The sequence below is a fragment of the Eretmochelys imbricata genome, chromosome 12, assembly GCF_965152235.1.
Source record: "Eretmochelys imbricata isolate rEreImb1 chromosome 12, rEreImb1.hap1, whole genome shotgun sequence".
Taxonomy (NCBI): domain Eukaryota; kingdom Metazoa; phylum Chordata; order Testudines; family Cheloniidae; genus Eretmochelys; species Eretmochelys imbricata.
In genome coordinates, this window is record NC_135583.1 from 23,728,542 (window position 1) to 23,754,624 (window position 26,083).

The window sequence follows — 26,083 nt, forward strand, 5'->3', positions numbered from 1 at the left end:
TGTAGACAAGCCCTTAGTCTCATTGAAAGTCAATGGGACTTAAGCTCCTAAATACCTAAGTGACTTCTAAAAATGGGACTTAGGTAAGTCATTGATGCACTTTTAAAAATTTTACCATGGGGCCCAGGTCCAGGAAAATTTTGCCTTCAACCCCGCAAAAATCTGGCCCACTGCAACATCCAGCCTGCTGACCAAGTCAGTCACTGCCTCTCAGATGTGGTCTACTCCACCCTCTTCTTCCAGGTCATGTCACAATGAAGCCTATGGAATTTAAAGGGGCACAATGGACATAGGTCCTGAATGAGCAACAGCTAGCAGCAGTCAGCCATATGCCACACTGCCTGCTGTTCACTAGCTCACAATTCCGCTGGTGAGCCCCTCTGCCAGTGGGCCACAAATCTGAAGGATCCTGGGAAGATCTGTGTTGTGGGGATCACACTCTTAGACAATTAATATTCAGAAAAGTGTTCACTTGCTTCCTTTACAAGCAGGCATCATGATAACAACCATGATCTAATGAAAGACTCTAGCAAAAACTGATTTAGGATAATTTCAGCAGTCTTCATACAAAGTCATTTAACAACTTGAGTCTAGTGCAGAGGTGGGCAAACTACGGACCGTAGGCCACATCCAACCTGTGGGACCCACCCCGGCCCCTGAGCTCCCGGCCAGGGAGGCTAGCCCTCCCCTACTGTCTCCCCTCCCCTGCAGCCTCAGCGTGCCGCACCGCCAGCGCTTTGGCCCACCGCTCCTGCCAGGCAGCGCAAGCGGCGTGGCAGGCTCCGGCCAGGCAGCGGGGCTGCGAGCTCCTGCTGCTCTGAGCAGCATGATGAGGGGGCGGGGGGAGGGATGGATAAGGGGCAGGGTGTCCCGGGGCAGTCAGAGGACAGGATGGGGCGGGGGACAGGGAGCAGGGGGCACTGGATAGGCATGGGAGTCCCAAGGGGGCCTGTCAGGGGTGCGGGTGTGGATAGGGGTCGGGACAGTCATGGGACTTGGAACGGCGGGGTTGGATTGGCATGGGAGTCCTGGGGGGAGGGGGGCTGTCAGGGAGCACGGGTGTGGATAGAGGGCAGGGGGGCAGTCAGGGGACAGGGAGCGGGGGGCGGGTTGGATAGGGGGTGAGGTCCCGGGGGGTGGTTACAGGCTGGGGGTTCTGGGAGGGGGCAGTCAGAGGACAAGGAGCAGGGGGGGTTGGATGGGTTGATGGTTCTGAGGGGGGCAGGAAGTGGGAGGGGCGGATAGGGAGTCAGGCTATTTGGGGAGGCACTGCCTTCCCTACCCGGCCCTCCATACAGTTTCGCAATGCCAATGTGGCCATCAGGCCAAAAAGTTTGCCTATCCCTGGTCTAGTGCAATGCCCTTTTTCTGCAAAGCAGTGGCTTTCAAAATGCACTTTGAAAACATAAAAACATAATATAACAGTTAATGACTTTATAGAGATGGGGCATAAAAACATTAAATAAGGCTGTTAGTAAAACATCCAGCTGCACTTTATTCAGCAAGTTATGGGAGCAGCGAGGCAGCTGTCTGAGAATGGAAGGACACCCCTGCAGAAAGAATAAAAAACATTTTGTTGCTTTAGACAGAAAAATAGTAAAGTGGTGGAAACATACCGTAAAAGATTTTCAGCACCAGTTCTCAACCTTACTACTTTCAGGATCTGTTGGTTTAGGGCAGCTCTTTGATTTTGCAGTTTGCTTCGGCCAGTCTCAGCCAAGGGGTTACATCCCTAGAATAAAGGAAGCAAATTATTTTTAAGAAGCTGACAACAGAAGAGCGAAACAAAAAACTGAATAACACTGATTTCAAAGACATGGATATGAAAATCTTAATCTATAAAGCATGATACATAAAGCCATTTGATTAAAGAGTGTCCTTTATTTTAAACCTAAGAAAGTTTATTCACAAATTAAAAAAAAACAACTCGGCTCAGGATGACGTTTTCTCAGTTACCCTGCAGTCAATTTACAGTTACTTCCTTGATGTCAATGGAGTTTGTGTGAATCCTGAGCAACTACACTGATGTCCATAGAGTTACTCCAAAGTTACACAACAGTGTGCCTGAGAGAAGAGATGTTGTATTGTCATAATAAAAATCATAATACGATGGTAAAAGGAATGAAAAGTCACAGATTATGGCCAGGTTTTTTTTAATTTAAAATCAGGTTTTTTAAAAGAACAAAAGTGATTTTAAGGGTAACTGAAAAGGCCTGGGACTCTTCAGTTTAACTCATTCCCTAGTCTCCTCTGTCTAGAGGTCTAAGTCTAGTTTCAGGAAGAGCACTTTGTATCCATCTCCCACTATTATCTTCATTTGCTCTTCTCTTTGCTCCCCACGTGCCGAGAGCTTCCTGCCCCTCCTATATGCCAAAGAACTTTCATCTCGCATTCAAATCCCCTCCTTAAAACTTCTGGGAAGCTTTTCAATAAAAATCAAGGGCCAATCCCAAACCTACTGAAGTCACTAGGAGTCTTTCATTGTTTTCACTGGGCCTTTAATCAGGCCCCAGCTGAAAAGTCAGGCCTGGTCTACACTTAAAATTTAGGTCGACATAGCAATTGCAGTCAGGGGTGTAAACAATCCCTACCCCTTACCCCTGAGTAACCTAACCTAACCCCTCGTATAGACGCAGCTAGGTCAGGGGAAGAATGTTGCCATCACTTGGGGAGGTGGTGTTCGTACACCAACAGAAAATCTCCTTCCATCACTATAGGCTGCCTCTACACTGAGGGATTGTGCCAGCAACATAGCTATGCCAGTATAGTCTCCATAGTGTAGTCATACCCAGGGAAAAGAGAGGAAGAACTGCAGTGAAACTAAACTCTGTGCAAAGGGAAATGATTTGGCAAATAGCCTTCCCTCCATTCAGAGCAGAGTGGACTTGGTTGTCTGCAGAAGGGAGAATACATGACTACCTGTTTAGGAGTATAATATGAATGTGTCTTCACAGCACAGTTAGCTTGAGTTATAACTTGAGTGTTACCCCCAACTCAACTCCCATCCACACACACACAAAAATCTCTAGCTCAAGTTAAATGGTGCTGTAAACTCAACCTTGCTGGCCCACAGGGTGACCAGATGCGAAATCCAAAATATTGGGACCACCGCAAGGGGAGCACCTTTTCAATTGTTACACTCACCCAGCACGTTCGGCAGCGGGAAATAAATCTTGCCGACCAATAAAGAAGTACCCGCCACTGAAATGCCGACGAAGCCCGTCAGCAACTGAAGTGTCCACAACCAAAGTGCCGCTGAAGACCCGGACGTGCCGGGTGAGTGTAACAATTGAAAAGGCGCTCCCCCTGCCTGTCACCACCGCCTAAACAAAAAACAAAACAAAACACAAAACAAAAAAAAAAAACCCGCGCCCAAAACAAAATATCGGGACAAATGGCATCCCGACCATACTTAGGTCAGGATGCGGGACAAACTGCTCAATAGCGGGACAGTCCCGATTTTATCGGGACGTCTGGTCACCCTACTGGCCCATGGGGGGAGTTATTGAAGCTCGAGTGATGCTGATGCCCAAAAAGAAAAGGAGTACTTGTGGCACCTTAGAGACTAACCAATTTATTTGAGCATAAGCTTTTGTGAGCTACAGCTCACTTCATCAGATGCATTCAGTGGAAAATACAGTGAGGAGAAATAGATTTCCACTCCATACTGCTAAATGCAGGGCCTTGCATAATGACAGGTTTCAGAGTAGCGGCCGTGTTAGTCTGTATTCGCAAAAAGAAAAGGAGTACTTGTGGCACCTTAGAGACCAACCAATAACAAAAGCTTATGCTCAAATCAATTGGTTAGTCTCTAATTGCCACAAGTACTCCTTTTCTTTTTGCAAATACAGACTAACACAGCTGCTACTCTGAAACCTGCTGATGCCCAAGTTAGTAATGTAGTGGGGATGCAATAGCTCATCCAATTATTCTGCTAATCCAATCACACTGTGTAAATCCCATGTTAATTTGTATCTCACTCAAGTTAGGATAGCTCAAGTACAGTAGCTCAGTGGTTCTCAACCTTTCCAGATTACTGTACCCCTTTCAGGAGTCTGATTTGTCTTGCTCCCAAGTTTCACCTCATTTAAAAACTACTTGCTTACAAAATCAGACATAAAAATAAAAATATCACAGCACACTATTACTGAAAAATTGCTCACTTTCTCATTTTTACCATATAATTATAAAATAAATCAACTGGAAAATAAATATTGTACTTACTTTTCAGTGTATAGTATATACAACAGTATAACCCATTGTATGAAATTTTAATTTGTAATGGCTTCGCTAGTGCTTTTTATGTAGCCTGTTGTAAAACTAGGTAAATATCTCAATGAGTTGATGTACCCCTGGAAGACCTCTGTGTACCCCCAGAGGTATGCATACCCCTGATTGAGAACAATGCAGTAGCTCAAGTGTACTAACTTGAGCTAACTACTCCAGTGAATACAAGACTTAGAATTGGATGTGCTCTCTCAGCCTGTCTGTTCTGCACTTCTGTCTCCCTGATGGAAGGCTCTCTTGGATCCAGGGGTCTGTTTCTGGGGAAAGTTGCTGCAGGACCCCTTCTGTACAGAGTCCTGGAGTTGCTGACTATGGCCTGGTCTACACTAGGAAATTAGGTCAGTATAACTATGTTGCTCAGGGGTGTAAAAAATCCACACCCTCGAACGACGCAATTAAACTGACCGAACCCCTGATGTAGACAGCGCTAAGTTGACAGGAGAATTCTCCCCTCGACCTAGCTACCAGTTTTTGGGGAAGTGTAGTACCTCTGCCAATGGAAGAACTCCTCCCATTGGCATAGGTAGTGTCTTCCCTGAAATGCTGCAGCATTTTAAGTGTAGACAAGTCCTATGTGGGATTCACTGGCAGGCTGGCCCCACTAGAATCAGGATGCCAGATCACTGGTGGACAGGAGCCATCATGGAGAACAATGCCCTCGTGCAGATAACCTGTATCTCCACCAGATCTCAGGGGATCTGTGCAGTTTGGGGTGAATTTCCTCTGCATCTGCAAGAGGGGTGGGCATATAAATCTCATATGCCTTATCACCTGTAGATAAATTAGTCTCCATTTGCATAATTTTGTATCCCGTCAACTTCATCAAAGTTTAAGAATATCTGATGTAAGAGCATATTCTGGAGATGATCCCAGATTAAATTGTATTCTCTCTACATTTGTGAAAGCTGATTATCATGTCCTTGTTTCAGCAAGAGAGAATGAAGGAAATGCAGAGAGCTAATAGGTCTTGGCTTCAAACATACTGCAGCACACAGAGATATTCAGCCTGAGAGATGATCATGAATTGAGACACACCATTTTTACTCCATGTGTTGAGGCCATCCTGGCACTGGCTGACGTGGCTGATTTTGAAACTGCAAACAGTTAGCTTTCAGAACTTTGTCCCTTTAACACACAATTTGTGTTGGCAGTGAGACCTCTAAGCAGCAGCACACTACCTGATTCAACATAAAACCTGACAGTCAGTAGTCCCCAGGTGACTCAGCTGATAATATTCTCCCCTGTGGAGAATAAAGAAAAAGGAGTACTTGTGGCACCTTAGAGACTAACCAATTTATTTGAGCATAAGCTTTCGTGAGCTACAGCTCACCACAGTATGCATCCGATGAAGTGAGCTGTAGCTCACGAAAGCTTATGCTCAAATAAATTGGTTAGTCTCTAAGGTGCCACAAGTACTGCTTTTCTTTTTGCGAATACAGACTAACACGGCTGTTACTCTGAAACCTGTGGAGAATAAGTCATTCAAGTTCCACATCATGACAGGGACCCAGATTTGCAGTGCAGTTTTAGGACATAAACCTTCTTCCTATTTCTGCCCTTTGCCCAAATGAAAACTAAAGTTTCTCTGGCATGTTTCACAAACAGCATAGGATAACGCTCATGTCCTGGCCGATACCTCCCTCTGCAAAATAGATTCCAACATCTAAGCCTAGGTGTGAACTACTGTTGAAAGCATGCAGGTTGTGTAAGCAAACAGAGCAGTCACAGCACTGCTAGTACTTAACAGTTTGGATACCGGCAATAGGAAAAAAGTTATAAATAAATATATTTTTGATTTATTTAACTTTATTTATTTATTTATTTAATATACACAATAGCACCCACATGATCAGTTTCTGTTATGGAGTATCTGAATCTGTTAATCAGACTACCCATACTTCGGGTTTACCGAAAATGTTTTGACTTGAAGGCTGGACAATGAGTGAAGAGTTTTTGTCTGAGTGTGTCCCCTAAAACATTTGGAGAACCACACTGGAAATGGATAACTAAAGTTTTATTTCTTTTAGTTCATATATATTAAAAGCACCTAATCCACACTCTAGCTGTTATCACAATTTCTAAAACAATCCATACTAAATATATAGAAAATAGGGCTATCGATTAATCATAGTGAACTCACGCGATTAACTCAAACAATTAATTGTGATTAAAAATATTAATCATGATTAATCACAGTTTTAATCACACTGTTAAACAATGGAATACTAATTGAAATGTATTAAATATGTTGCATGTTTATCTACATTTTCAAATATATTGATTTCAATTACAACAAAGAATACAAAGTGTACAGTGCTCACTTTATTTTTATTACAAATATTTGCACTGTAAAAATGATAAAAAAATAGTATTTTTCAGTTCACTTCATATAAGTACTGTAGTGCAATCTCTTTATCGTGAAAGTGCAACTTACAAATGTAGATTTTGTTTGTTAAAAAACTGCATTCAAAAACAAAACAATGTAAAACTTTAGAGCCTACAAGTCCACTCAGTTCTACTTCTTGTTCAGCCAATTGCTAAGACAAACAAGTTTGTTTACATTTACAGGAGATAATGCTGCCCGCTTCTTATTTACAATATCCCCCTGAAAGTGAGAACAGTCATTCGCATGGCATTTTTGTAGACGTCATTGCAAAGTATTTACATGCATAATATGGCTTTATTAACACAGCACCAGGAAGAGACATTGGATTTCTGGAGCAAAAAATGTGAGCTGTCCCTTTTGATCCCCAATCTATGAGATATTGGTAGTTTCTTTGGAGACTAAGAAGATATAACACATGGCCCACCCTTACAAATGGAAAATAGTTGCAAGAGCGCAGTGACCAGAAGGGAAGATGTGGTCTGGTCCCCAAATGAAAAAGCAGATAGTATCCTTCATTTGGCTGGATGCCAGAGCACTTTACTTAAAAAATGATTTATTTTTCAGCGTCAGAAATTCAGCTGTGACGTACACAAACTAGTGATTACTCAACTGTTTGGCAACTAGAAGAGGTATTAATGTCAGTGAATATGATGCATACAGTAGGTATGTGAACTGAGAATGTAAGCCAAGATATGCTAATTAGAGAAGGTGATGCAGAGTTGAAACTGGGTGTGCATCCTTGCTTAAAGGAGAACATTCTTCTCCACCCAGTGTAACCTGTACTGCTTGTGAAGCCATAGTGGAGGCAAAGGGCCTGATCCTGCAAATACTTACACATGTGTGTAACTTTACTTACACAAGTAGTTTAATTGACTTAAGTAGGACTACATTTCTGTGTAAAGTTATTCATGTGAGTAAGTATTTGTAGAACTCGGACCAAAGCCTGCAAAATGAACATCATAAGTATTATTATACCTTGTCCTGCTACAAATACCAAAAGTTTCTCTTGATATTTTATCAGTTCAGTGTTGTCAACTCTGTGATTTTATCACATATCTTTTGTAACTTTGTGTTTTTCTTGAAGCTACAGTTCTTAAGAGTCATGAGAATCTCAGCTTTCATTTTAAAAAAGCATGGTTGCATAGAAAAGCTGGGAAATATGAACCATAAAGGCTCAAAAGACAGTAGGAAAATAGAGAACTAAAACCAAATAATTCATGACTTTAGAGAGAGTATCATGACTTTTGGGGGCCAGACTCACTTTTTTTTAAACACTTGATGTTGACAATATAGAATCATAGAACTGGAAGGAACCTCGAGACATCATCTAGTACAGTCCCCTGCATTCATGGAAGGACTAAGTATTGTCTAGAAGACTATCCCTGACAAGTATTTGTCTAACCTGCTCTTAAAAATCTCCAGTAATGGAGATTCCACAACCTCCCTAGGCAGTTTATTCCAGTGCTTAACTACCCAGACAGGAAGTTTTTCCTAATGTCCAACCTAAACCACCCTTTGCTTCTTGTCCTAGCCTCAGAGTTAAGAAGAACATTTTTTCCTTCCTCCTTGTAACAACTTTTTATGTTCTTGAAAACTTATCTCCCCTCTCAGTCTTCTCTTCTCCAGACTAAACTAACCCAATTTTTTCCAGTCTTTCCTCATAGGTCATATTTTCTAAACCTTTAATCATTTTTGTTGCTCTTCTCTGGACTTTCTCCAATTTGTCCACATCTTTCCTGAAATGTGGTGCCCAGAACTGGACACAATACTCCAGTTGTCAGTTGCTTCTAGGCTTTGCTATCAAACAAGAAATGGCCAATTGCAAGTGATTATGTATCATTATCTAAATGTTAAGACAGAATAATTGTTTTACAGAGCTGGTTAGAAACATCAAACCAATAATATATTTCCCTTTCAAGAGAAGAAAAGACTACATTCTTGTTTACACTATTTGCTAGAATTTTCCAGCCAACCTTTTGATGACAGTTATAAGCCTATAAGAGGGAAAAAAGGGAACCTTAGTGAAATTGCACCATGAACAGTTATGGCACTTACAAATAATTATTTACTTTAGTTAATTTTTTTTTAACTCTGGGCACTTAAAAAAAGTAAAACAAATGTTTAATACAAGATTTTAAAAATCGGTAACTCATGTATTAACTGTTTATAACATAATCTACACTATACTATAGCAACCAGCCACAACATAATCTTTGTCAAACAAAACCAAAAATTGTAATATTGCATCAGAAAGTCAGTTTCTTGAAGAGACAATCTGTGTTGGTTAGTTCACTCTTTGAGATTCAGTTCTTTTTCCTGTTTGGGGTGTTCCTGACATATGGGGAATGAGCATGTGAGTGACTGTGACACAGAATGTGAAAGGTAGTAAATTCTTTCTGTCTAATCATTGCAACATTCTTTCTCTCTTTCCCAAGAAAGAAGAAAAAAGGACAAACAGGCAAATGAATATTCCTATGTAAAAGCTAATGATGGTTGCCTGACTACTAATCACTGGAAGACCCCCACCAGCCTTGCTGGAGGCACAGCTGTAGCAGGTTAGCAAATGGAAACCTTAGGCACAGGAAACAGGATAACACCCCAAACATTAAAAATAATAAGCCTACTATTTTAGATCAAGATCCAAATGTCTTTATCAACAGTAACCTTTATTGAGTTGTGTTTGTTTGTTTTTTATTCCTTTCCCCATAGTGGAGAGGATTGACAAGTTCTGATTTCTTTTACCCTGACCCAGCTGTTTGGTCTGTATGGCAAATATCCAGTCAGATCAGGTCAGAGTAGTTTACAGAGACAAAGTGCTAAGAAAGAGAAGTAAGAAGAACACAAATATCTTTAATGAATTTGTAAGTTCTGGTCAGCTTGATAAACTGGCTGCCCTTTTAGTCCAGCTATAGCACAATATATTACCTACAAAGGAATCTAAGTTCAAGACTCAAGATTGGTCAGTCACTCCCAGGCCAGCAGAAGCTTGGAATGCTGCAAAAGTGGTATGCTCAGTAAATGGGGCGAAGAAGCATTTTAAATCACTCTATTTCAACCTTCCTGATAGCTTTGGGAGTAAGTTGTGATAGTCCACATAGAGTAAGATTATTATAAATTGTAGCTGGACAAGGTCTACTAGGGAGAGCTGGTCAAAAAAAAAAATTCTGTAGAAAATTCAGATTTTTTTTTTGTTGCGGGGGCAAGAGGGATGAAAAATTAATGTTCAATATGAAAAACAGTTAACAGAAAATGTTTAGCCAGTCCTAATACTAGATAACTGAATCTGCAAGTACAGGATGTGGTCTCTGGGCCTGAATTGGAGCTGTTCTGTAATAATTCATGAATACTGTATGTTGACATGGTTATTGGGATGTTTACCAGCTGAATATATTGGTGTAATTTAATAGGGGGTTGGAAAAACAAGCAGGAGGAAGAAGAATGCCTCAAGATAGATAAGCCCTTTCTCCACAAACACTTGAGAGTTGAGATGCTGTGAGAAGAGGAAAAGGTCCATTAACCCAGCAGATCAAAAGAAGTGAGGTAAGTTTAAGAGCAACTACACCCTCTAGAGGGGAGATGTTGTTTGGGGGAACCAGAGTGGGGGCACAGGGCACCCACTGGGGTATCTGAAGAAGTACTTTTACCATCAAGGGATCTTTAGGGAAAACAGACATGTGCCTAGGCAGTTTGTTGCTTTAAAATCCTCTCTCTGAATGCTTCGTTCCTACTGTAAAATAAATAATACTTTTGGTTTAAGAAAGTTTCGTCCAAAGTTTTGTCAACAAATGAAGATTAAGGTAGCACAAACAAACAAACCAACAGAAGCCTCAGAGCTAAAAAGGGTTCTGAGAACCCTCCATAGCACAGAATATTAATGAAGCAAGAATGGTAGTTTAGCATTGGTAGGCTAGGAGAAGCAGGTTTAAGTTTATACTTGTTAGTAGTAAAAGGACACTGTCCATATTAAAATAAGATGTATCAATTTATCTCAAATTATGCAAACAAGTTGCTTTCTGTGGGAATGACAAAAGAGTTGCCAAAAATCAGAAACACCACAAATTGACATAGGGTATAAACTGATATATATTAAAAAAGTTTCACTGTTTGTATAGTAAACTTGTTCTTAAAACGATTAAAGACCTTTGATGGGTATTAGGAGATCTGATCTTTATTCCTAGCTCTGTGTCAGAGACTTCCTGTGTGTTCTTGGGCAAGTCCTTTAAGCAATCTCTGTGCCTTTAAAATAAGGAAAAATACTTCACCACTTCAAAAAGATAGTGTGAGGCTAAATTCATTGTTTGAAAAGTGCTTTGAGATCCATTCATGAAAGGTGTTATTGAATAGAAAATAAATATTCCTATTTTGCTCCACTGTCTTGAGATTTTAAAAGTCAGCTATTTAAATAAAGTGGTTTTCTGATCTTAATACAAAGGAAGTATCCTTGAAAGATATCCTTGGAAATGTACATGTGCATGCACCAACAAAATTTGTAACAGTCCTTAAAGCCTTAGAGGAAACAAGTACTGTGTAAAATTAAGATCTTTACTTTAAAAATTTCACGATAAGCCTAAGGGTACAAACAAATAATGCAATCGCCAGCTCAATTTTATAGAGTCCTTTTAAGGCTCCATTCAGAATGAAATTTTATTTCCATACTTCAGACCATATATACAGCCACAGGGTTTCCATGGCTTGACTGCTTTAGAACCTAATCCTGTTCCAGAATCTAAAAGGGGTTTTTATTTGTAATGATTTTGTGGAACTGAGGCTCTAATCTTTGACAGTATTCTCTACCCATGCATAACAGGAAGTATTGTTTCCTCACTTACATTTATATACCTTCAGCCAACCACATTAAAGTTGACAGTTTTTCAAAAACTTGTTTATTGGACTAATCTAAACTCAAAAAATCTAGAGTAGATGGCTGGAGGGAATCCCCATTGTAATAACAGCTCATTCCAAACCTAGATACCCAGCCAAAAATGTATAATTCAGGTTTTGTTTGAGCTGCATTTCTAACCCTAGTTTTGTAGCCCCAAACTTCTGGGCAATGGGGCTGCGCACTCATGCAGGGCAGCATGTCTGGCTCCGGTCAGGTGGCGTGGCTCCCAGACATGTTGCTCTGAGTGGCATGATAAGGGGGCTGGGGGGGGGGGTTGGATATGGGGCAGGAGGTCCTGGGGGGCAGTCAGAGGACAGGGAGCGGTTGGATGGGGCGGAGGTTTGGGGGGAGGGGGTCAGGGGACAGGGAGCCGTTGGATAGGGGGTGAGGTCCCGGAGGGGGCGGTTAGGGGCGGGGGTCCTGGGAGGAGGCTGTCAGGAGCACGGGGCGGGGGTGGGGGTTGGGTGTATTCTCCTGCTGATAATAGCTCATCTTAATTAATTAGCCTCTTAGAGTTGATATGACAACTTCCACCTTTTCATGTTCTCTGTACTGTATGTGTATATATATATCTTCTTACTATATGTTCCATTCTATGCATCTGATTAAATGGGCTGTAGCCCACAAAAGCTTATGCTCAAATAAATTTGTTAGTCTCTAAGGTGCCACAAGTCCTCCTGTTCTTTTTGCGGATACAGACTAACAGGGCTGCTACTCTGAAACCTGTCATTTAATAATAGAACTACTGCCATGTAAAAGTAATGCAGGTGTGGATCACCTCATATACCATCCACTCTGTTTAAAAAGTAGTTATAGAGATGTGTATTAGATATTCCAATATGAAGCCATTGATGAGTGTCTTATTTCCAGTAAGATTCAACATACATACATAACAAAATTAGAACAAATATTAAAAGGTGGATAAGCAGTTGTAGTAGGCATCTAATGGGGAAAGAGCTTTGAGATTTTACATTAATGCACACAGTGACAGTGTATCCTATTATTTTAAAGAAAAACAGCACAAGATCTGAAGTGTTCATGCCTAAGCCTGAACCCTGTGAAGAAGCGGATGGGGAGTTTTGCCTTCCCAGGGAGCTTGGTCAGAATAGGCTTTGAATAGGCAGCATCAGAACTTTCTGAAGAGGCACCCAGTGAAACCTATATACGTGGGAGCACTCTAAAGAACTCCCAAAGTAAAAAGTGCCCTAAGTTCAATATGTAATCTAATACCCAGAAAGAGCTTTGCTTAGTTTTGAGCACTGGTCCTACTGTCAAGTCTCTGGCAAGCTAAAAATGCTCAGCTCTAATCTAAATCCCCTATCACATTTCCTTTGCAGTTCCTGATCCAGCTCCCTTTATCAGTTGCTTTTAATTAGAGTTAACTCAGCTTTAAACCAGATCATCTATATGTAAGGAAATAGCTCACAAAGAGTAAAAAGAGAAGTAAGTAAGTCAGGCCCTAACCAATATTCATGAAATGTAGACCCTAAATGGATGGACTGTGGGTACTATTCGAAGTAACATTAATAACAACTGTGGTTTAATATTAAAGATAGGTCTCAGAGACCCTCCAGATCTTTTCAATGCCCTATCCTCCTCACTGGGGGTAAGGGCCAGAGGAGATGCAGGATTGGAGGCACTAGTACTGGGTTCACAAAAGTGCCAGTGTCACCAGGTCCACACTGGGAAGGGGCCTATTATGGACCCCTCTAACCCATCCACAAGGCCGGGTCTGGACCCTCACACGGGGCAGTCCAGCACCAGGTCTTGCTGTGTGAGCGACTCCCAGCCAGCAGGTCTCACTTGCTTATAGGGGGCTTGCCACCTAGCAGCCAGGCTTCACCATGTCAGGCTGAGCAGGGCTGCTTGCTACAGGGCCTGTGGGCTCTCGGGAGTTGTGTCCCAGGGACCTGCCCCATTCTCCAATGTGACTCCAGCTCCCAGCGGTCTCTGCTGCCCAAAACCTGCAGGGCCTGGTGCAGAGGCTGGTCTGGTCTTGGCAGGGGGGGCCCGCGGGTCAGGCAGGTTCGGCCAAGCAAGCGGGTCCAGGGTCAGCTCTAAGTTTTTTGCTGCCCCAAGCTCTGACAGCGCAACTGCCCAAGCCAAAAAAGTGTGGCCGGAATGCTGCCCCTGGAATTGTGCCACCCCAAGCACGGGCTTGCTTTGCTGGTGCCTGCAGCCAGTTCTGAGTGGGTCCTGCTCCAGTCTGGCTGATCACAGTGTGAAACCTGCTCCACCCTGAGTCCAGCCCTGACGCACTTCTGGCTCAGCCCAGCAGACACAGTCACCTCCTAGTTAGGTGGGGGGAGGGAGGGAGGGGACTGGGTGTGGAGGAGTGGGTCTCTAGGGAGTCTGTAGAGGGGTGCTAGGCAGTGAGGGGGTAGGGGATGCTGGGTGGTGGAGAAGGTTTGTATGTTTTGGGTGCTGGGCAGTGGAAGGCCGGTGGGGGGTGGAGGAAGTCTATGTGTGTTGAGGTGCTGGGCAGTGGGGGATCTGTCTGGGCACTGTGCAGTTGGGGGGGCTGGGCATAGTGGTTCTGAGGGTGCTGGGCATGGGTCAATAGGGGTCTCAGCAGAGGGGCATGTTGTCTGTGGGAGATTTCCAGGCAGGAGGGTGCTGGGCAGTGGGATCGGGGGCGGTCCTCTGGGCAGGGGGTGGGAGGGCACTAGGAGGTGTGGGGGGCATTGTGACAGCGCCGGCTCCTCCTGAGGGGAAGGGGCACGCTGGCAATGCAGCAGGCCAGCCCAGTGTGCGTCTGGTGGCTGCTGGTTTGTAAACAGTGACCTTCCACTGGGCTGCCATGTCCCATTGCCCCCAGCCCGGCACCTCGCTCCAGGGACCCCTCCCTTCCACGCCATGCCCCACTGCCCCCATGGGGGCCCCCAAATATGTTTGGCGCTGGGCCCACAAAAGGTTAATCAATCTGGCCCTGGGGGGCACTTGCCACAGACCATTAGGGTCAGTCTGTTTTACAGTCAGGAAAGGGGATTGGCGTGTAGGGAGACAAGACATCCCATAGTAGGGGCTTTGTCTTACACAGGCAACTCTTCCCCCCTCCCAAAAAAAAAAAAGTGTCCTGATTTTTCACACTTGCTAGCTAGTCACCCTGTCGGTGGGGGAGAGGCTGAGCCTGGGCCGGAGGCACTGGCAAGGTGGGGCAGGAGGAGGAGGCTGGCTCGAGCCACCTGGGTCTGCCGCTGGCCCCGCTCTCTGGCTACGTCTGGTTGGACCCCAGCGGCTGGCCCGTGCCAGCGGCTCGTTACCTGCGCTGGAGACGCTGGGCCCGGGATCCCCGCCGGGCGGCCCGCCCTTACCTTTCGGAAACAGCCGCGCTCTGCTTGCCGCGCCGCCCGGCAGCCCCGGGGCACCAGGGTGTCCGTCATGGCTCGCCTGACAGTGTGCGCGCAGCGACGCCCAGCCTGAGCGAACCCCTTCCCGCGGCCCAGCTCCACCCCCCGCACGGGGCGGGGCGCCCGATCCGCCCCCGAGCCCGCCGCCGCGCCGCCCTGCCCAGGGTGTTGGGGAGGGGGGAAGGTGGCGCCATGCGCCGGGGGGACGCCGCGACCAGCCACTTTTCCCTGCCCCCCCGCCCGAGCTCCCCAGGCGCGGGCTTCGCCCTGCCCCAGGCTGTCCGAGTGGCGCCCTGAGGGCGGGAGAGGGGGTGGCATGGAGGCCGTGAGGGGCTGTGGGCCGCTTGCTCATTTCGTTGCCCCCTGATTTCTTTCGCTGTGACTTCCTCCGTGTGCCCTTGTGCCGCCACACCTACCCTGGGTGCGTGGCGTGCACGCAGGCTACAGGGAACGGGCGACACAAGTGCCCTTCCCCAGAGCCTCCCTCCCGCTTGATTCACCGGGCAGCGCCCAGCCCGCCCCCTCGTTGTACTGGGCCGGCTCCGATGGGTCGGCGGGTGCCGTTTGCCTCGCTCCCCTCCTCCCCTAGGAAGAAGCAGGCTCCTGTGATTCTGTTTAGTAAAATCCCGGACCCTTTCTGCTCTGGATGCCCCACTCTCAGCCTTCCTTATGGCACGCAGCCAGGGGCTGGCTGGGTATCTCTGCTGTGAAACGAATAGTCTGTGGTGGTGGCATATTATGTGGCCTCAGAAGACTTTATTCATGTTTGATGTATTTTCCCTAGTGCATTTTCCTTCCCATGCAATTGTGTTAAATACCAGCCTCGAAAGCTGCAGGTGCGTCTATTTCATCAGCTCATGTAGTTGGAGACAATGCCTTCCATTTGCCTGGAAATTGTCCCTGCAGGGAGCATTGTCCCCCTGGCGCCGGGAGCTGCTGGCTTTGTTTTCAAACACACATTGTCATACCAGTCTTCCTGGGGCCGTTTACTTCCCCTGATTTCTCTGTATTTGAAGCTTTCATCTCAAGAGATAATATGGTCACCCTGGCTCATTACTCTTCTCTATGAGTGATTCATTTTTCAGCACTTGGGGGAGTATTTACAAAATGCTGGTCAAGATAATTAATAGCAAGAAAGAATTACTGCATATGCTGTGCACTTACGCGTTCTGTTGTTTTCCTGTTAAAGCCCATTGTACAGCAAACTAATACAAATGACAACTCGGCAGCGAGGGGGGCAGGAACTGTTTTTATTTGTTCTTGTACAACGGTACAATCAGGCTCCATTGTTTATTATTATTATTATGTATTTAGACTAACGCAGTAGTTTTAGTACACCTCTGGAAATGGTTACACATTACACTTTTAAAAACAAATTCTTCTCCAACCGATACAATATATTGTAACCTACATCTCAAACCTTTATCACCCAGAAGCAGCAGAAATCTGGGAAGAATTTTGACAAAATCTGTTACTCAGAAAGCCTAGTTCTGCAGGCTTTATACAGACTAAAGTTCTTTTAAGTCAATGGACAAAAAAACTAAGTAAACAATGCAAGATTGGACCCAAAATATTTGAGAAAATGTTCCTCAGAATTGCAGAAATCTTCAACACTTAAAATGAAACCTCTCATCCTTCAAAAAAAAAGTTCCATTGTATAACCGGTTTTGTAGGTACTTTTGTTAGAGAGTCATATAAAGAAGTTTAAATATTAGATACCAAAATAATGTGCTCATTACTGCACAGCCCTGACCTAAAGAGATCAGTGGACATGTACTGATTAAAGATGCAATATATCAAAATACTTTATAATTAACTTTCCATGAGCAGAAGTGAGTATTGGTGTTTCTTGTTTTTTTCCAACAAATGCTCTGTAAGTTTAAAGTGTCATGTAACCACAGTCTTCAGAAAGAGGAGAGAAAATCTGCGGAGGCAACTCCCCATTATTTAGGGAAAATATCTTTGACGTTCTCTCTTCTTTTACTGCAGCTGCATTTTTTTAAGATACCAATGTTTGTAGAATTATTTATGAGTTGTAGTCTGATAGGCTGCACATCTATTCAACGTTCCCATGGAACTGATATATCTTAGAAACAGCAGTTCAGAAATTTGGATCTAAGGGCCCGATCCTGCCCCTGTTTAAGTCCATCAGAATTTTGCCATGATTTCAATATATTAATTCAACTACCTTTCACTAATCTATGTCAGTTGTAGGTCCCATCCAAGTCAAAAGCAAAGCCAGACCCAGCTGTTTCATCTTTTTAACTGGTCTCAGAGTAGCAGCTGTGTTAGTCTGTATCTGCAAAAAGAAAAGGAGTACTTGTGGCACCTTAGAGACTAACAAATTTATTTGAGCATAAGCTTTCGTGAGCTACAGCTCACTTCCTCGGATGTAACAGACTCTCGTTGATCTCTAAGGTGCCACAAGTACTCCTTATCTTTTTAACTGTCTTTGCTGCTTTTAAAATGTGCTTGACTCCAGAAGCACTTTCCATTCAATTGATCCATCATTCTCCAGACAGACATTCCAATCAATTGACTACTACTGGAATGTGACAAACGCATATGATGAATATAACTAATATAGTAATTTTCAATCTCTGACCTCTGTCTTTTGAGTCTGCATTTCTTGTGAGGTCACAAATTTGAAAAGTGCACCTTTGGAGAATCGCCCATCACACTGTCTCAACAAAAGGTAAGAGGGAGAAGAGAAAGCAGAGCTTGTGTCAAAGGTAGTCATAAAATAATGGTGGTGAGATGTGTGGGAATTATTTTCAGAAGCTTGTCATAGTATTGCATCAATACATGATGATACTGTGTCATGACAATAAAGCATCAATAGGCAAAGATTGCAACATAATCAGGTTTCAGAGTAGCAGCCGTGTTAGTCTGTATTCGCAAAAAGAAAAGGAGTACTTGTGGCACCTTAGAGGCTAACCAATTTATTTGAGCATAAGCTTTTGTGAGCTACAGCTCTATTCATCGGATGCAACATAATCATAATAATCATAATCAGGATAATCCTTCCTGTGGCTTTTGTGAGACTCCATTAATTGACAAAATGACTTTCTAGTTCTACAAAGCTGGGGGTCACTGTTTTAATATGTTGTCCAATGGAACATGTTGTCAGGTGGTCTAGGGACATCTACATAGAACACATGACCCGACATCAGCAATACCAGGAGGGATGAGCCGGAGTGCCGATGAGAAATGCAGTCATGAAAGTAACTGAAATACTTTCCTCATAGATTGTATTTTCTAAATGGACAACCTATCCTAAATTCTTAGTTACTGAGGGAAATCTTCACTTATTGATATATTTTGCTTTCCACCACCAACTCTCTGTATAACTTGTTTCATGAGTAATGTACCCGAATGCATGGATGCTAAATATCTAAACTGTATTCTTAAATTCATTCACCTAAATTTGGGTTATTGCTGATTATGCACTATATGTATCTTATGACTTTAAAAGCAAACTTTCTATTTGTGGATAATCTAAGCACTATACCCAGATGTACAGACATTCTTTTCTCAACCTATGTGTTATATAATTTTTTAACATTAGCTTTAATAAATTTGTTATAGCTGCTCTCTTCAGCCCAAAGACCTTCTAAGAGTGAGATGAAAACTTCCCTAGGATGCATTCTTTTGGGTGGAGAAGTTCTAGAGTGTGGAAGTCAGGCTGGAGGCAGCTTAAGCTATGAGGGCCAAATTCCGCTCCATTACACTGGTGAAAGTCTGCAGTAACTGAGATCACAATTTGCCTTCTGAGTTGTGCTGGATGATGCCTGCAGCCTTGAAGTTTGCTTTTTACCTTTGAGTCAAAAGCGTGAGGTTTGGTGAACTGTATTTTATTATTCTTGTAGAATACCAGTGAGATGAAAGGTTTCAGAGTAACAGCTGTGTTAGTCTGTATTTGCAAAAAGAAAAGGAGTACTTGTGGCACCTTAGAGACTAACCAATTTATGTGAGCATAAGCTTTCGTGAGCTCACAGCTCACGAAAGCTTATGCTCAAATAAATTGGTTAGTCTCTAAGGTGCCACAAGTACTCCTTTTCTTTCAGTGAGATGAAAGCACTTAAAAGGAGACAACATGGTCTAAAAGTGTATGATCCCTCTCCCATTGCAGTCAAGAGCAAATGTCTTATTTGTCACAGTTCAGGGACACTGTACCTGTATTCCAGTTCAGTGGTCCATCAAGGGCACACACTTTAGGCTACCAAGTCCTCAGCCATCACCTCTCTTAGGTGGAGACGTGTGCCTCTCTTCCTCCTGACCAGGTTTTTCTAGGCTGCACAGTTCCCTGCCTATACTGTGTTATTTCCAGGTCCCAGCAATCCAGACTGACTCAACAGGCCAGCACCTGTGTTTTGAATTCTCCTCAGAGGCCATAAATAGCATAATTGCCCCCCGTTGTAAGTTACCACATGGCTCTTTCTAAGCAAGTACATTTATTCTTAAGGTGAAAGCATTATAGCAAAAACTATATGCATGCTAATAAACTTATCCTGATCACCAACCCCATCTCCAGCAAGAGCTCTGACAGGTGTCACTCCTTCCAGCCCTTCCACAAGATTGACCACCCATACCTCTTGGACAGAAGGTTCTGTTCATTTACTGGATCAGGAAGAAGGCAATGAGTCAGTTTAAACTCAAGCTATTTATCCAGAAGTCCTTTCTTTGTCTGTTGATCTCTGGCAAATCCATTATGAATCACTAAGCGAGCCTCCCCAGGAGGGGGTACCTAATCACTCCCAACCCTGGGGGGCTGTGGTCACCCTCTCCCATGAAATTGGATGCAGCTCCTGGCCCACAATGATACATACTGTATTAAGTTTAAGATCTGCCAAAGATACTGAACATCTGTTACATCATTGACTTCAGTTAAAGTTCTTTATCCATATTCTCAATGCATGCTAACCACGGGATAAACAATCATGGGTTAATCAACACGTGATAGCCTAACCCACTACAGCGTGACCACATTGTTGATATAAGCTATGGTGGTGTGCTATACATGCCAAAGGTATGGCTCCTTATTTCCTAATAACAGCTGCTACTTTTCATTAAAGCAGCAGCTTACAAGCAGAAGCACAATAGCATGGGACCACATGGAGATGGAGGCATGGACTAGGCAATGCTGTTTTCCATGGCACATTGATAGGGTGACCATATGTCCCATTTTGGCTGGGACAGTCCCCTTTTTAAGTCCTGTCCCGCACATCCCAACTTTTTTGGCAGAACTGGGTATTTGTCCCATTGGCAAGAGCAAATGGGACAAATGCCCAGTTTTACCAAAAAAGTGGGGTGTGCCTCCCTAACAGGGTGCAGAGGAATGTTTGGTGGACGGGCAATAATGCCAGCCCCTCATTGCAAGGCTTGGGCAAGCAACTCGGACCAGCCTCACATGGGAATAGGGGGGTTCGGGTGAACAGCTGGAGTCAGCCCCACAAAGTGTCCCATTTTCACTTTGGGAAATATAGTCACCTTACACACTGGGCTATTGATGTGAAATTAAATGGAGTTTTTAATGCATGTATTAAATGGAAAAAAAGATTCCCTTTTCTTTACCTTTATTGAAGTTTATTGACACTAAAAATGTGAGCAGGCCAGCTGCCCTAACATGGTTCAAATGTGTGCAAACATAAGACAAAATATAAACCCTTGTCACAAATAAGGAAAATTTACATCATCACTGTATCCACGGACAGTGGATGAGCCACTGGCTCAGGGTGGCTAGACCCCTCAAGTCCCGCTCCTTCCATGCCCCCCCCGGAGCCCAGTCCCCCCCCCACTGTGGCCATTGGCCCCTGCCCCAAGCAAGTGCCCACGGACCCTCCCCCTGCCTGTGGCCGCTGGTCTCTGCCCCAGGCTATCACCCCCAGCTCCCCCCTGGCCCCAGAGCGCCAGGAGGCCCAGCAGCACAGCCCCAGCCTCCCCCAGCCCCGGGAGGCTGCGCAGCATGGCCTCAGTGCCAGCCCCTGCTGGGGCCATGATGACTTAGGGGAAGAGCTGCCCGCAGAGTGCCGGAAGCAGAAGGAGGTCTGAGGGTGCAGTGTGGGTGGGGCCATACCTAACTGTTTGGGGAGACACATCCTCCCCCAGCCTATGATACCCGCAGCCCACAACTGTATTGGTTCTCATCCCTTGTACTAGAGCAGGTGTAGAGTGCATCAGACACTACTGTGGGGGTTCCATGGCTCACTGACTAACTTATCCAGACATTTATGTCCATAGGTTGTAGGACGTCGTAAATCGAGGCAAAACCACACAGCTCATCTGCCCCATGGATCACTCCCCAGTTCATCAGCCTGAATAATAATACCTAACTCATATATTGCACTCTTCACCTGTAGATCTCAAAGCATTTTACAAAGGAGGCCAGTATCATTATCTGTATGTTACAGATGGAGAAATTGAGTCACAGAGGATGACTTGCCCAATGTCACCAGCAGGCCAGTGACACAGCTGGGAATAGAACCCACATCTTCTGAATCTCAATCCAGTGCTCTGTCTACTAGGCCATAGTGTTCTGAAGAGAATCCAAAATACAATCTTTCAAACACACAGCTGTTGAACTCCATGTTTCACTCCCTTATCTCAGGATCTTGGCAGAGATACTGTCAGCAGCTTCTCCTTGGATCCTTGTCCTCCTTCCTTTGCTTCTCTTTACACTCCTTATCTTCCTTTCTTCACTTTTTGGGAGTGCCCAGTACTCCCTACAATGTCCTATTCAGCGTACACAGCTGCATCAAAAAGTAGCAACTTTTATCTTAAAAGAACAACAATTCTCTTTGCTGATTCACTTGGCCAGCAAACTTCTGCCTTTTGTGATAGTTTTAGTTTTACTGCAAGGCAAACTAGGTGAGGTCAACCACAGGTGGGGGAAGGGGGAGGATTATAGCGCTAGAGCTATTACATGTTAGTTATCTTGATGCAAAAAACCAACTCCCTTTGTGAGACAAGATGGGTGAGGTAATATCTTTTATTGGACCAACTTCTGTTGGTGAAAGAGACAAGCTTTCGAGCCCCACAGAGCTCTTCTTCAGGTCTGGGAAAGGTACTCCCAGTGTCACAGAAAAATGCAAGGTGGAACAGATTGTTTAGCATAAGTAGTTAGCACATATTGTAAGGGACCATTCAAGGTAGACTGACCCATTAACACCTCTGCAGTCATAAGATAAAAAGACAGGTTTCAGAGTAACAGCCGTGTTAGTCTGTATTCGCAAAAAGAAAAGGAGTACTTGTGGCACCTTAGAGACTAACCAATTTATTTTAGCATGAGCTAAAAAGAATAGGTTAGTGGGTTACAGGTTGTTGTAATAAGCCATAAATCCAGTGTCTGTGTTATGCTAAAAGAAAAGGAGTACTTAATCTGTTCCACCCCGCATTTTGCTGTTGTGCTGGTAGTACCTTTCCCAGACCTGAAGAAGAGTTCTGTGTATCTCAAAAGCTTCCTTCTCTCACCAACAGAAGTTGGTCCAATAAAAGATATGGCCTCACTCACCTTTTCTATCTAATATTGTGGGACTAACACGGCTATAACTACACTGCATACAGCTCCCTTTATGTCAGTAAGGACAAAGATACAGGGTCTATCCTATGCAACGGGGGGATGGCTGCTTTGCTCTGTGGTACAGTGTGGATGTGTGAATGTGGACTGCAGTAAGAGAAAACTTTCAGTGGAACCTGAGTTAAGCGCCAGCAGTTAAGTCAAGGCCTTTATTTCTTCTGTAATTTTGGTAAAATAAGAGAGTTTAGTTGATTTAATATTGTTTCCGGTTCTTCTTGTTGATATGTTTTTATCCCTTTGTTACCATGTTTAAAATACTCCCACCAATTAATCACCTAATTTTATATATTTACTTAAGAAGTTTATAATGTGTTTTTTTCCATGGCATGTCAGTGGCTCACATTTAGTTTAAAACCAAACATTACACTACCTATTTGAAAGGTTACTGCTACACAAAAGATAGAATAAGTAGCCTAATTTGGTCCACTCTCTTAACAAGTTTAATTAAAAACAAAGGCACTGACAAGTACTGGCAAACTTCACTCTGCCCTTAAAAATTGTAACAAAAATTAAATCCATCTGTGGATTTGAGGCCTTCTTCCTGGTTTAGATGTATCCTCCTGTATTTGAGTTTCGTATAAAAATGGTGATGTTTCTGCTAGCCTATCTGTGGCAAATATCTTTCACAATATATATGCCTACGTTATTAACAATTAACTACTTAATTGATGGGTAATATATTAGATCAGTGATCCTCAGTGTTGTAGAATCAAGAAAGCCACATTGTCACTGAATGTGTCACTGTTGTAGAAAGTATCAGGGTAGCCATGTTAGTCTGTATCCACAAAAACAACAAGGAGTCCGGTGGCACCTTAAAGACTAACAGATTTATATGGGCATAAGCTTTCGTGGGTAAAAAAGCCATCTGAAGAAGTGGACTTTTACCCATGAAAGCTTATGCCCAAATAAATCTGTTAGTCTTTAAGGTGCCACTGGACCCCTTGCTGTTGTAGAAAGGCACTGGAGTCATCACAGACCTCACAACTTTCCATTCCAGTTGCAAGGCACATTTCTTTGACCTTGCCCTGCAAATTGAGTGGAAAGTTGTGAGTTTTGTGATGATTCCTGTGCCTTTCCTTCTCTAATGTAAATACATAGTAACCAGGGCTGGCCCTAGGCCAAATGGTGTCCCAGGCAAGGAGCATCTTAGGCTCCTCCTCTATTTGTTAAACTTTTGAATACCTTATTTTTTATTGCATTTGTAGCCCATTTCATGACTTTCATGCACGATTTGCATGCATGGTTTATCCCTGTCACATAAGATGATACATTTGCACGCTAGGATCTGTAAATCTGTATTTATTTATGCCATATATAAGCAAATAAAATTTTTTACTTCCTCTAAGCTGATAGAAACATTAATTTTAAGAATAACTGAAATGTACTAACATCAAGTAATTGAACTGTGCTCCAACACTGAGTGAGTGGACCAGTATTAAATAGTGTCACAGTAGGTAACAGCCTTAGAAGGTTAACTCTCGTCTTTTAGTTCAAAAAGTCACTTTTCTTGCCTTTACCCTGGTGAATTGAACCACAGGGTCCAAGAGATCTAAGGACTAGCCAATGACATTTTCAAGCAATAAAATAGCAAGTGATTTCAGTCTTTTATATTGTTGCATAGATAGGGGTTCGATAGATATCTCTGGCATCTCACTAAATATGTCCTTTATTAGTCACTACTTACACTCTTCAAGTCTTAAAACATAAGCACACTTTCAAATTACATAATAAAACAAGGTTCACAATACTGAAACTGTGAACTCATTTCACTTCAGTTCATTCTTATGTCTCACTGACTGACTGGTGAGTCCCCGCCCCTTGTATACCTGCAAGGGCATGGCTGACAACGTTCTAGGAGGTTCGAGGAAAAAGTCTGGCAGGTTCCACAAGATTCTACAAAGATCTAAAACATTCTAGGAGGTTACTGAAAAATGAATCCACATATGGAATACGTGAAACATGTTACTTCAGACATTCTATTTTCCCTTTTGTCACAATAACAAAAACAGCACCCCAAGCCCGGCACCCCGGTGGTCGCTTGGGCTACCTACTCTAAAACTGGCCCTGTTAGCAACATGTATATTTATTTATTAATAATAAAAAAGCCCTACAAAAACAAGACATTCCACTACAAATGCTGCTCCACCTGGGGAGAGGATGAGAGAACAAACAACATGTGACAGATGCGTATTCATGTTACTTAATGAACTACTGGAAAGTGCTCAGATACTATGTGATGAGTATGGTCTAAAAAACTGTATAGAATATAACAAAATCATCACATATTCTCCCACCAACTTGTATAACGACTTCAAATTGTTTATTGACTTGGGGAGATAACAACTTACTATGAACAAAGTAAGCAATTTTATAATGCAAGATGTAATTCTCATCTGGTAAAGGAAAGTCAGTATGATTGAAGAAGGAGCTGGAGACTTTATTACCCCATCTGTCTGTATGTACCAAACAAGACATGGAAAAGATTTGTTATTAATGTTCATTTTGTGCAAAATCCAGCTTGTGTGTATGTGTCTTTATGGTTATAAAGTCTTTAGGATCAATTGTTTACTAATCAAAGGAAACCTCCTACCATACTAATGACTAACAGCTCATTTTACCATTAGGTATTCTGGCCAACTGCTCAGTAATTAGCAATGATGAGAAAAAAGATAATGTATGTAAATATCCATTGTTCCCTTCTCTACAGTTTTAAAGCTGGATTAAAGCTACAGATTATGTAGATAGGGAGGATTCTATTTAAAGTTGTGTAAATATTTCCCATGAAAGCCTGAAACCATATGAAACTCAACTAGTTTCAGTTTGAACACAGAAATTAAAGCACCTGAGCTTTGTGCAAAAAATTGTTGGTCCTAAGAACACCTGATTTAAACTCAAAGCAAAACATGTTACGAACTAGGATTAGACTGGAATTTCTCAAGGTTGAGTGTTGTGATTTCCTTTTAGTGTTTTACAGAAACTTGTGACAGCTGCTTATATGATAAATCTTCTGGATCAATAGAAACCTCAAGAACCCACCTGCAGCATAGAATTTAACATTAGATGTTTTTTATAAAGTTTTGCCTTCAGCACCATGACCTTGAATCTTAAGAAAATTGCAAGGTAGGGAAACCACTTGAATCAAAATGTACATAAAAGTTTCTCTCTGATAATAATGGGTAAAGCCACAAAATTAAAATCCGGAGACAGATTAAACATTGCAGGATTTCAGATCTAGAGGTTTGTTTATATTCATTATATAAAGGACAAAAAGAAAAGGAGGACTTATGGCACCTTAGAGACTAACAAATTTGTTTGAGCATAAGCTTCCGTGAGCTACAGCTCAGTTCATCAGATGCATTCAGTGGACAGTTTGCAAAAGCTGGATCCAGAAACAGCCCAACATCTGGATGTATTTGGGTCCAAGGTTTTGGGGCAGGCCCAGCATTAGTTTCAACCCATACAAACCAAAAATGGCTGGTTTGCACAGTTCTAGTTGAGCTCTCATACAACATACAGCAGTGCTTTTGCTGACCACTTACATTCCAACAATTGATCACACAACTGTTACTAGGTGTGATTAAGGTAAAGGTAAATACTGTACA

The 26,083-nt window shown here is 43.1% G+C and overlaps 2 protein-coding genes across 4 annotated transcripts in view; one reads left to right on the plus strand and one right to left on the minus strand.

Moving 5' to 3' along the window:
- RHPN2 (rhophilin Rho GTPase binding protein 2) overlaps positions 1-14,978 on the minus strand; it is a 42,692-nt gene extending 27,714 nt beyond the window's left edge. Inside the window, exons 1-2 of the mRNA XM_077831326.1 lie at positions 14,870-14,978; positions 1,617-1,732 (exon numbers count right to left, since the gene is read on the minus strand). Coding sequence (XP_077687452.1) covers positions 1,617-1,732; positions 14,870-14,938 — 185 coding nt within the window. The 5' untranslated portion in view covers positions 14,939-14,978. The remainder of the gene's footprint in view (positions 1-1,616; positions 1,733-14,869) is intronic.
- FAAP24 (FA core complex associated protein 24) overlaps positions 1-26,083 on the plus strand; it is a 68,539-nt gene that overhangs the window by 40,545 nt on the left and 1,911 nt on the right. The window contains exons 6-8 of one of the 3 annotated variants that reach the window (XR_013347699.1): positions 9,109-9,228; positions 10,081-10,213; positions 25,446-25,601. The gene's annotated coding sequence lies outside the window, so the exon portion shown is untranslated. Of the gene's footprint in view, positions 1-9,108; positions 9,229-10,080; positions 11,802-25,445; positions 25,602-26,083 lie in introns of those variants that run through there. The other 2 variants (XR_013347700.1, XR_013347698.1) reach the window with 2 other exon arrangements.